Genomic DNA, 12,453 nt, shown 5'->3' with positions numbered 1-12,453 from the left:
CATATAAAACCATGTGCCCTCCAGTCCATAGAAAAACCTTTCTCTACAGAACTGGTTCTTGGTGCCCAAAAGGTTGGGGGCCACTGCTTTAGGTGATTGTATCTTTTTGTAAATTATTGGCTTGTAAATTGTTTTGTGTTGTTTTTCTCCAATAGTCTGTGCCTTTCTCAATATAGGGAAGAAACAACTCTCCTATTACAAGTAACCTTCCAGCAAGGGTGGGTTCCAACTTACCTCGCTGCCAGTTCACTTCTTCCTGCATTACATGGGCATGCCTCGTGGGGGCGAACGCGCATGTGCAGTGCAAAATACCCCGGGGGGGGGATGCTGAAAACAAAATGACAACGAATGTGCAAATGTGGGATGTCCTGGGATCATGGCAGATCACATGAGGAACTTTCCACTTTATTCATTTTAGAATCATTTAAAAAAAAACAGAATTGGAGCAGGAAACAGAGAAACGGGGAACTAGAGCTGCAAGCGCTGGGCTAAATTGGAAACTGGAATTTGAAACTTAAAATTTGAAACAGGCATATCAAATTAATTGAGACAAAGAGAATAACTGTTTAATATTTTACTAAGTTTACTCATGAACCTATGTGATATTCATGAATGTCCAAAGTTATACTGTAATTTCTTTTTGTAATGTATGAAACTGGATTCTGAATTCCTATTTTGGGTTCTATTCCAGATCTTTTTTCCCTTTATGGAAGTCATATATTAATTTAAAACGATTGGTTGTTAGGGACTCTGGGACACAGTTCTCTATTTGTAGATTATCACCATCCTGTGGCTTCTTCCAGTTTTGCATTTTGGATATTTAAAAGGTAGGGATGGTTTTTCTAGTTGCTTTTGCTTTTCTTGCCTAATAAACTTCAGTTTTTTAATCTCTGACAAGACCCAAGGAAGGACAAAAAAATACGCTGAAAGGTCTAGTGATCTGCCTGCATAAGAAAAAAGGGGCTACTATTTTTTTTAAAGTGTGTTCGTTTTTATTTATCCCCTTTTAATCTCCAGAAAGGCAACATAACGGTAGGGGAAATGGAAGACAGGAGTAGAGGCAGATGAAGTGGTGGCTATCAAGCTGTTAACTCAAAGAAGGAAGTAGCACTGGGATGTGAACTGTCCTAATGCTTCTCTTTTACTAGTACTGTATCATGTATATAGATATTGTTATATCTTTTTATACCACCAAATACGTACTTGACTGACTGACTGACTAAATAAATGAAGACATTACAGATATCCAGCTCTCCATTTTTAAAGCTTAGCAATACGAAGTTACTATGCCGAATTCCTTCTTATTTTCCACAGCTGGGTGGAAGTTGTCTATGTCAGTCTTGCTCCGCTCTTCAAGAAAAGCAGTCTGAACATATTAAGAAGAAGGAAAAAAGCAGTCAGTCAGATTCCCCGGTAATAAGCCTGCGCCAGGCCAACGAAACGGCCGAAAGTCAAGACAAAAACTACTTTTCGCCGTGACGCAATGCTACGTACAGGAGGGGGTGGAGCTCCCGCCAAATTTGAACGGCGCATTACGTTTGCGATGGTAACGGGGGACTGTTGAAAATTCCCTTCCTCCCTCCATTCGGCCGTCGTCTGCGTTTTCATGAGCGTAGCTATCTCCGAGGAAGGAAGAGACCGCTGCCTCCATGTAAGAGCAACTCCGGCAGGTTTTCGAGACTTGCGAAAAGGGCGGAGAACAGCCTTCGCACTTCAAATGGGCTTCCATGCTGCATTTTCCTAAACTTGCTTGGGAGCACCAGGCTTGCGGGGTGGGAGGATTAGAAGAATTCCTACATCGTGGGGGTGGGGTGGAGAAGGAGGAGGGTAGCGTTTGGTATCGGGAGAGACAGTGGGGCTTCGAAGAGGCGTTACAAGGGGATCATCTGGTGGATAATGGAAGGTGAAGAAATAGCTCTTTTAATGTAAACTCAAAATATACGTTTTGTTTCGACAATCCTAGCCTGTAACTGTTACTTACTTAATTTACCATCTTTATTACTTTTATAAACAACACAAGGTGGCAGACATCTAATACTACTGCCTCCCATTTTCCCCACAGGAGCAATCTTTTGAAGGTGGGGTTTCCACCTCAAGGGGACAAATGTATTCTACTACCGTATTTTCCCTGTAACAATTCTTTGACAGTGACTACTCCAAAATCATCATTCAACTCTCATGACCAAAGCAGGAGACCTCACAGCCCTGCTTTTTAGACCAACTTCACCACTACCAGGGTGTCCAACAAACCTGGAAAACGGAAATTAGGGAATTATCAGGGAAATTGGCAGTTAAGAAAATACCAGGAAATTATCAGGAAATTTGTGAAAAAAATGGAATAAATCAGGGAAAAATCAAACTGTATTAAAATGTTTAAAAGTCAGGGGAAAATAATGTGTTAAAAAAAACGGATTACGCTGCCTGTCAGAGTCAAGCAAAAATGAGCATAACTGGCAACAACTTGCTTCCACAGCTACCAATATTTCTCCATGACTTAGCCATTTGGTATCATATCATCTATGACCACGCCTTAATTAGATCACAAGTTACAGGGAAATATCAGGGAATTTCAAAATGCTTTCCCCCTGGACACCCTGACTACACCACATTGACTTTCTATAATCTAGTTTCTTTCTGTCTGCCCTTTGAACTGCGAGAGGCTTTGAAGTTTTAAAAAACCATTTTCTATGCCTCATTACTACTGTTTCCCTGAGACCTGACAAAAAGCCTAGAGGGATGCTATCTGAACATGCTGATGCAACTTTTTGGTGGTTATCAACAGTTGTTATACAGCATACAGAGATAAAGCACTGGGACTGCAATTAGTTTACAATTCTGTACTGTCTTGGAGAGCTAGGGATAGTATGTTGAATTTTTTAATGTAATAAAACTTGGGTAGTCTTTTCAAAATAGGCTTTTTCAAGTCTATTGTGTTCTAGGTTGGTTATTTTTAATGAAATCAAGCCAGGGGGAAAAACAAAATATTTAAATAAAGTCACTTTGAAATAAAGCTTTGAATTTACCTGATCATCACATCTAATCAAAGTAGTATTTTTCTTGGACTGATATTCTGAATTCTCATAACATCAAATACAGTACGTCAATTAGCAATTTTGTAAGAGAAAATAATTGGTATCTTTTACTTAGTATGTAATTTAAATAGAATAGAATAGAATTTTATTGGCCAAGTGTGATTGGACATACAAATCACTAGAGTTGTGCATATGCTCTCAGCGTACATAAAAGAAAGAGATACATTTGTCAAGAATCATGTGGTACAATACTTAATGATTGTCAGAAGGGTCAAATAAGCAATGAGGAAACAAAGTGCAAATTTAGTCTGACAGTGTTGAGGGAATTATTTGTTTAGTAGAGTGATGGCATTCAGGAAAAAACTTTTTGTGTCTAGTTGTCTTGGTGTGCAATGCTCTGTAGCGACATTTTGAGGGTAGGAATTGAAACAGTTTGTGTCCAGGATGTGAGGGGTCAGTAAATATTTTCCCCGCCCTCTTTTTGACTCGTGCAGTATGCAGGTCCTCAATGGAAGGCAGGTTGGCAGCAATTGTTTTTTCTGGAGTTCTGATTATCCTCTGAAGTCTGTGTCGGTCCTGTTGGATTGCAGCACCAAACCAGACAGTTACAGAAGTGCATATGGCAGACTCAATGATTCCTCTGTAGAACTGTATCAGCAACTCCTTGGGCAGTTTGAGCTTCCTGAGCTGGTGCAGAAAGAACATTCTTTGTTGTGCTTTTTTTATTATGTTTTTGATGTTAGGTGACCATTTTAGGTCTTGAGATATCATAGAAACTAGAAATTTGAAGGTCTCTACTGTTGATACTGTGTTGTCTAGCATTGTGAGGGGTGGAAAGGTTTCTCCTAAAGTACCACCATTTCTATGGTTTTGAGTGTTCAGTTCTAGATTGTTGTGGTCACACCACAAGGATAGTTGTTCAATCTCCCGTCTCTATGCAGATTCATCATTGTCGCGAATGAGTCCGATCACTGTTGAATCGCCTGCAAACTTCAATAGTTTAACAGATGGATTGTTTGAGATGCAGTCATTAGTGTATAGAGAGAAGTGGTGAGAATACACAGCCTTGGGGGGGGGGACACCTGTGCTAATTGTACATGTATCTGATGTGATTTTTCTTAGCTTCACCTGCTGCTTCCTGTCTGTTAGGAAGCTTGTGATCCACTTACACGTGTGTTCAGGTACCACTAGCTGATTTAGTTTGGTTAAGAGAATATCCGGTATGATGGTATTGAATGCTGAACTGAAGTCTACAAAGAGGACTCTAGCGTAGGCCATTGGAGATTCAAGATGTTGAAGGATGTAGTGTAGAGCCATATTAACAGCATCATCTGTCGATCTATTTGCTTGGTATGCAAATTGCAGGGGGTCTAACAGTGGATCCGTAATGGTTTTCAAGTGGAACATCACTAGCCTTTCAAAGGTTTTCATAACTACAGATGTTAGAGCAACTGGTCTGTAGTCATTCAGTTCCTTGATGGAGGGCTTCTTCGGCATTGGGATGATAGTAGAACATTTGAAGCAGGAAGGAACATAGCACAACTCTAGTGATTTGTTGAAGATTTGGGTGAAGATGGGGGCCAATTGGTCAGCACAGACCTTTAAGCAAGCAGGAGTTATCTTGTCTGGGCCTGGTGCTTTTCCAGGCTTCTGTCTGTTTCACTTCCTTCTCTGTGATCACTAGGGGTTGTAAACCCAATGGGATAGATTCAGTTGTAGAAGATTTGGCTGTTGTTGGTGTGTCCGGGATGGAGGTTGTGCAGATAAGTGGTTGTGGTTTCTTTTCAAACCTGTAGTAGAACACATTCAAGTCATCTGCCAATTGCTGATCTCCTTCAGCTTGGGAAGGTGGTTTGCTGTAACTGGTGATATTTTTGAGAGTTTTCAACATGTTTGCTGGTTCATTTGCTGAGAATTGATTCTTTAGCTTTTCAAATCAGAGCAGCTTTGCTGCTCTGATCTCCCTTGTTAATATATTTCTGGCCTGATTGTACAGTATTCCAGGGGTCGACAAAGTTGTTCAGAATCTAGGAGCCAGCCAAAAAATTTAGGAGCCAGAATTTTTTTTAAGCAAACTTGGTTTTTTGCCGAGTCTCCACCTGACATCGCTTTCACCCCCTCTGTCTCCTCCTTCCTCTCTCATCTCTTTCCTTCCTCTCCCTCCCTTTCTCTCTTTCCTTTCTCTCCCTTTCTGTCTATCCTTTCTATCTCTCACCCCTTCTCCCTCTTTCATTCCCTTTCTCTCCCTCCCTTTCTCTCTCATTCCTTTCTCTCCCTCTTTCCTTCCTATCTCTCTTTCTTTTTCTCCCTCCTTCATATCTTCTTTCTCTCCCCCTTCCTCCCTCTTTCCTTTCTCCCCCTCCCTTTCTCTTCCTTTTTCTCTATCCTTTCTACTTCTTACTCTTTCTTTCTCTCCCTCCTTCATTCAATTTTCTCTCCCTCCCTTTCTCTCCCTTTCTCTCTCTTTCCTTTCTCTCCCTCCCTTTCTCTTCCTTTTTCTCTATCCTTTCTACTTCTTACTCTTTCTTTCTCTCCCTCCTTCATTCAATTTTCTCTCCCCCCTTCCTCCCTCTTTCCTTTCTCTCCCTCCCTTTCTCTTCCTTTTTCTCTATCCTTTCTACTTCTTACTCTTTCTTTCTCTCCCTCCTTCATTCAATTTTCTCTCCCTCCCTTTCTCTCCCTTTCTCTCTCTTTCCTTTCTCTCCCTCCCTTTCTCTTCCTTTTTCTCTATCCTTTCTACTTCTTACTCTTTCTTTCTCTCCCTCCTTCATTCAATTTTCTCTCCCCCCCTTCCTCCCTCTTTCCTTTCTCTCCCTCCCTTTCTCTTCCTTTTTCTCTATCCTTTCTACTTCTTACTCTTTCTTTCTCTCCCTCCTTCATTCAATTTTCTCTCCCCCCCTTCCTCCCTCTTTCCTTTCTCCCCCTCCCTTTCTCTTCCTTTTTCTCTATCCTTTCTGCTTCTTACTCTTTCTTTCTCTCCCTCCTTCATTCAATTTTCTCTCCCTCCCTTACTCTCTCTTTCCTTTCTCTCCCTCCCTTGTTCTCCCCTGGGGCTGCCTGTGCCTGCCCTGCACCACCCAACACGGACGGACAGCCCCCGGTCGTCGGTTCGTCGCCCCCCACCCCCCCACGGAGGGAGATCAGGCTGGCGAGGGCGGTAGAACTACGTCACCAGCCACTGGAGGGAGATCGGGCTGGCGGGGGCGGCGAATCCACCTCCCCAGCCGCGCAGAGGGAAATCCGGTAGGCGGGCGGGTGGCCGCGGCTCCCTGCGCGCCCCTGGAAAAGCGTACAGGGAACGGTGCCCGGGGCCGCTTTAGCCGCCCCCCGCTCCCCCCGCCATCTCCCCGCGACTGCCTGTGCTGCTGCAGCCGCGGCCCCCCCCCCCCCGCTCCCACCGCCAGTGCCCTCCCGCCGGGCCCCAAAGGACACTTGCCGATGACGACAGGGAACCTTCAGCTGGGCGGGCGCTGTCGTGCCGGTGCCTCCGACCTCCCGGTTCCTGCTCGATGCCGCGGTTTCTGGCGCTCTCCTGCTGGGCTCCAAAGAAGGAAGGCGGGAAAAAGGCGCGAAGAATGGAGCTCTCCTTCCTGCCTGCCTTCTTTGGGACCCAGCAGGAGAGCGCCAGAAACCCCGGCATCGGGCAGGAGCGGAGAGGTCAGAGGCACCGCAGCGCCCTGCCCAGGCGGCACACCGGTTGGGAAACGCTGACATACAGTACAGCAGGCAACATTTTCTAGGCGCCAGACAACATTTTCTAGGCGCCACTGGCGACCAGGCGCCTGGGTTTGTCGAACCTTGCAGTATTCTATCACCTTTTCTGTAGGCTTCCTCTTTGGAATGATGTAACTGCTTGAGTTTGGCTGTGAACCAAGGTTTATTGTTACTGTATATTTGCAAGTTTCTGGTTGGTACACATAGGTCTTCACAGAAGCTGACATATGATGTTACAGTATCTGTGAGTTCATCTAGGTCTGCAGAGGTGTCTTTAAAAATATTCCAGTCTGCAGTCAAAGCAAGCCTGTAGCTTTAACTTTGCTTCATCAGTCCAAGTCCTCACTGATTTAATTATTGGCTTTAAATCTTTGTTTGTAAGCAGGTAAAAGATGAATCATGCAATGATCAGAGTGGCCTACAGCTGCTCTTGGTAAGGCCCAGTAAGCATTTTTTACTGTTGTGTAGCAATGGTCTAAGACAGTGATGGGCAACCTTTTGAGCTTGGTGTGTCAAAATTCGCCAAAAAACTGAGCATAACTCGGGTGGTGTGTCACCTTGAGAAAAAAACATAATTTTGTGATATTTATAGTTTAAATAACAAATATGCATAATTATCTTTCTCTCTCTTTCCTGTCATTCTCTGCCTCAATCATTTTCTCATTTCTCTTTTTTTTCTCCCCTTTATTCTATCATTTCTCTCCCTCTCTCTTCCTATCTTCTCTCTCACACTCTTTCTCTCTCTCTCCCTTCCTTCCTTTCTTTCTTTCCTTTTCTCTTCCTTCCACTTTTTTCTCTTTCTCTCTCTCTCTCCCTTCCTTTTTTTCTCTTCCTTCCACTTTTTTCTCTTTCTCTCTCTCTTTTCCTTCCTTCCCATCTTCCCCTCCCTCTCTTTCTCCCTCTCTCCCTTTATATTTATCTCTTCCTTCCTTCCTCTCTTCCTCCCTTTCTCTCTCCCTCTCGTTCACTTTTCTCTCTTCCTCCCTTTCTCTCTCCCTCTCGTTCACTTTTCTCTCTTTGGCGAACCCCCAAACTGTTCAGATTCAAGTAAAAGCTTATCAAGGGGGGTGGGGAGTTGTAAAAATCTAGTTATGAGCCGCCAAAGGAGGAAGCAAATGGTGCGACGTCCACGCAGGGTTTTTTTTCAGACTCTCTTTTTTGCGAGCCCGGCATGATTTTTTAAAATTACAAATTAATAACCCGGAAAGGGTTTACCTTAGCACCGTCTCCTGTAACACTGTTCTGGAAGGCGAGCAGGGAGCAAAGGGGCGAGGGCAGTGTTCCCTCTAATTTTTTTTCGGGGTGGGCGGAAAAGTACAGTGTCTGAGTGACAATCCCTTTGGGACTGGGCGGCATATAAGTATAAATAAATAAATAAATAAATAAATAAATAAAGTGTGGGCGTGCGCTATCACACATGAGCGAGTTCTTGCATCTATAATTCTATCCTTTCTATGTCTCCCTCCCTCTTTCCTCCCTCCCTCTTTCCTTTCTATCTTTCTCTCACCCTGCCTTTCTCCAAGCCCTTCCTTTTCCCTCTCCCTATCCTACTACCCCTCACCCTCCTTCTTTCCTCCCTCCCTCCTTTTTTCTATCTCTCCCTCCCTTTCCTCCTTCCCTCTTTCCTTTCTATCTCTCCCTCCCTCTTCCTTTCTATCTTTCTCTCCCTGCCTTTCTCCCTCTTTCCCTTCATCTCTCCCTCTCTCTTTATCTCAATTCCCTCTTTCTCCCTGGGCTGCTGTGCCTGCCCTGCAGCCCCACCATGGACGGACTGCCTTAGCATTGGCGCCCCCCCCCCACACGCTGCAGCTGCCGGACCATCAGCAGCACACACACACACACACTGCGTTTCTCCCTCTTTTCCTTCATCTCTCCACGCACACGCTGGCAGCACACACACACACACCACACACGCTGCGTTTCTCCCTCTTTCTCTTCATCTCTCCACGCACACGCTAAGCTCCCGGACCATCAGCGGCACACACACACACACACCCCACACGCTGCATTTCTCCCTCTTCCTCTTCATCTCTCCACGCACACGCTAAGCTCCCGGACCATCAGCGACACGCGCACACGCGCACACACACACACGCTGCCTTTCTCAATCTTTCCGTCTTTCTTTCTTGCTCTCTCTCACTCTCTCTTCCTTCCTATCTTCTCTCTCTCTTTCTCTCTCTCTCTCCCTTCCTTTCTTCTCTCTTCCTTCCACTTTTTTCTCTTTTCCTTCCTTCCCCTATTCCCCTCTCTTCCTCCCTTTCTCTCTCCCTCTCATTCACTTTTCTCTCCCTTCCTTCCCTCCCTCCTTCTGTCCTCTCCTCTTTCCCTCCCTCTCTTTCCCTTCTTTCTCTCCACATCTCCGGCGTGCAGCTGGCTTTGCTGACCGGCACAAGTCTCAAGCCAGCTGCCCCGGAAAGCCAGGAAGGTCCTCCTGCCCCCCCCCGCCGAAAAAAACCCGGAGGTCTACCGCCACCAGCCTGAGCCTCCCGTTGCTCCACTCGGCTTCGCTGTGGACCTCCGTTGTGTTTTCGGAGGGAGGGAGCGGCGGGAAAGCCCTGTGCTGGCCAGGAAAGCTGGCTTTCCGAGAAAGCAGCGCACTTTCTTACAACTTTCTTTCTTACAACTCTTTCCTGGGCAGGGGGAAGGGAGGAGGCCTGCAACCCCTCCCCTCGCTCCCAGCGGCCCCTGCGAGCCAACCACCGTTCGATGCTTGGCACCACGCCAATCAGCTGGGAGGCGGTGTTCTCGCCCCTCCCAGCCATCGCAAATATCGGCGGGGCGAAAATCGCCCGGCCTCTTAATTAAGGGGAGAGGAAAAGTAATAATAATTGCGGTTGCAATTGCACTCCCTAAAGCTCCGTTTCTCCGGCGGCCACGTGTCACCAAAAATGGCTAGGCGTGTCAGTGGTGACACGCGTGTCATAGGTTCGCCATCACTGGTCTAAGATATTGCCTCTGGTGGGACAATTTACACGTTGAAAGTATTTCGGTAGCTCATCTCTTAAGTTTGCCTTGTTTAAATCTCCCAAAATAATGGCCAGTGAATCAGGGTATTTGGCTTCAGCCTCCATAATCTGATCAGCTAGGGTTTTTAGTGCCTTTTTTACAGATGCTTGCAGAGGGATGTAAATCACAGATATTAAGAAATAATGAATCTCACGAGGAGAATAAAAGGGTTTGCAATTAATAATTAAAGACTCCAAGTTTTCATCACAGAATTTTTGTATAATGGTGATGTCTTGAGGCCAGCTGTTGTTGATATATATACATAAGCCTCCTCCCTTTCCCCCCCTGATAATTCTGCATTCCGATCTGCACGAAAAATCTGGAAGCCTGATACAGGCATATTATTATCATCAATTTCCTCGTTTAGCCAGGTTTCAGTAAAGCATAGGGCAGATGCGTTGTGAAAACCAGAATTGCATTTATTTAAAAGCAGTATTTCATCCATCTTGTTGGCAAGTGAACATAAATTGGTAAGAAAGATGGAAGGGAGTGGGTTTTTTTTAATTACCTTGTTCCTTAGTCTTTAAAATTCCCGCCCTTTTACCTCTTCGGCTCTGCCGTCTGCGTTTGTTTTTAGTGATCCATGATTGCTGGGAAATATAAACATATAAAATAAATTTAAACTGATTTAAGAACAATTTCCAAAATCTTTTCCCAAGAAAACTCACAACTCTTGTAACTTTGCACAATAAAAGATACTGTTCATATAATTTTGATTTGTTCTATTAACACTGATTTTACAATTTATCTCCTCATAAATTACTGTAGATTGAGAGTAATCTCTTGTACTTTGTGAGTGTGTATAATAAAGTGAGCTACACTTATTTTTGTCCAAGTATCACTATTATGTCGCTAGATCCTTTATATCCTATCCTATATATACTGCACTGAAGTAACTTGATTTATTACTGCATTAGGTTTCATTGAGATGCTTTCTTGATATATTCTTCTATAGCTCCTTGGATTGCCCTTTATTGTTTTATAGCAGGTTTTGATTGTACTATTTTGATTCTGCAGGATAGTTTAGGGCAGTGGTCCCCAACGTTTTTTCCACCAGGGACCAGTTTCAGCAAGGCAATTTTTCTATGGCCTGGTAGGGGTGGAAAGGGGTGTGGTTGGGGGCGGGATTAAGCATGGGGGTGCTGGTCCTTCCCGCCCCTCTTTCCCGCCATCGCCCTGTGGCCGGCAGAACCTGCCTCCCAAACCCTCTTGCCCGGCGGCAGGTGAAGCGCTGGAGGGAGGGGGTCAGGCCGGCCCTCCTGCCTCCCCCCCCAGCCAAAAACGCAAAGGCGTGCCACGGCAGAAACCAAAAGAGGCTTGAGCCTCCTGGTCCTTCCCGCCCCTCTGTCCCGTCCATCGCCCTGTGGCCGGCAGAACCTGCCTCCCGAGGCCTCTTTCCCAGTGGGAGATGAAGCACTGGAGGGAGGGGGCGGCGGCAGGAGGACTGGGAGCTGCTGACTCCACGGACCGGTGCAACATGCCCCGCGGCCCGGTACTGGTCCGCGGCCCGGTGGTTGGGGACCCCTGGTTTAGGGTATGAAGTGGCTTTATATTGACTTTAGTTCTTGATTGTGTAGTATTTTCTTTTTAAGTACAGAAGCTAACTTTTGGATTTTTTTTCTCCAGTTACAGCTTTTATAGTCACGGTATATACTTTACCCAAATATTAACCAAGCCTAACCATGCTTTATTTTTGACCCAAGGAAATACACATCAATCAGAATATGGCTGGAAGGGACCTTGAAGGTCTTTTAGTCCAACCTCTACTTCCTCACCATTCCAGATAAGTGACTGTCCAGTCTCTTCTTTAAAATGTCCAGTGATGAAGCACCCACAGCTTCTGAAGGCAAGCTGTTCCACTGGTTAATTCAGTGCTTTTCAATTATTTTCTGTTATGCCCCGCCAGGAAGATGTAAACATTTCGGGGGGGGCAACTCTCTGCCGCGACGGTAGTCTCCAAATTGTGCCTCACCATCAGACATGTGTCCTACCTGACACTTGTACCAGTACCTCGATGTGTTCCTCCGTGTTGTGTTCAGAGCAGCCCAATCTAAAAGAAAACATCACGCGAGTTTGAGAAGTTTGATTGAACTCGTGAGACGTTTTCTTTTAGAACAGGCTGCCCTGGACACAACGCTGAGGAACGTGACAGAGGTACCAGTACAAGTGTCAGGTAGGAGACACATCTTACTCCCTGCGGCAAAAAAAGCATGTTCCCTGGGGTCACACACTCCCCTGGCATCGCTCTGCGCCCCCCTGGGTACCTGCCCCACTATTTGAGAAGCACTGGGTTAATTGTTCTCTCCTTAATTCCAGGTTGCTTCTCTCGATTAGTTTCCATCCATTGGTTCTTGTCCTGCCCTCTGGAAAATAAGTTTGACCCTCTCTTTCTGGCATCCTCTTAAATAATGAAATATTGCTATAATGTCTCCCCTAGTAGTTCTTTTTTCTAAACTAGTCAAAATCATATCCTGCAACTGTTCTTCATATGTTTTAGTCTCCAGGTCTTAATTGCTCTTCTTTGCACTTTTTCTAAAGTCTCAACATCTTTGTTGTAATGTGGTGAACAAAACTTGGCCTTACTAATGATTTATAAAGTGGTATTAGCAGTAATATTTTAGGTGATTTTGATTCTGTGCCTCTTTATACAACCAAGGATTGTACTAGCTTTTTTAACTGCTGCTGCACAATACTGGCTCAT

General features: G+C 45.1%; 1 protein-coding gene across 1 annotated transcript in view; it reads left to right on the top strand.

Moving 5' to 3' along the window:
• Window positions 1-1,034: 1,034 nt before the first annotated feature.
• The window catches only part of NUF2 (NUF2 component of NDC80 kinetochore complex), a 114,034-nt gene continuing 102,615 nt past the window's right edge, over window positions 1,035-12,453 (top strand). The window contains exon 1 of the mRNA XM_070746823.1: window positions 1,035-1,651. Coding sequence (XP_070602924.1) covers window positions 1,650-1,651 — 2 coding nt within the window. The 5' untranslated portion in view covers window positions 1,035-1,649. The remainder of the gene's footprint in view (window positions 1,652-12,453) is intronic.

This window comes from Erythrolamprus reginae, chromosome 3, assembly GCF_031021105.1.
Source record: "Erythrolamprus reginae isolate rEryReg1 chromosome 3, rEryReg1.hap1, whole genome shotgun sequence".
In the NCBI taxonomy this organism is placed as follows: Eukaryota; Metazoa; Chordata; class Lepidosauria; order Squamata; family Dipsadidae; genus Erythrolamprus; species Erythrolamprus reginae.
Note: the sequence above shows the minus strand (reverse complement) of the source record. Positions and strands in the feature narration are given on the sequence as shown.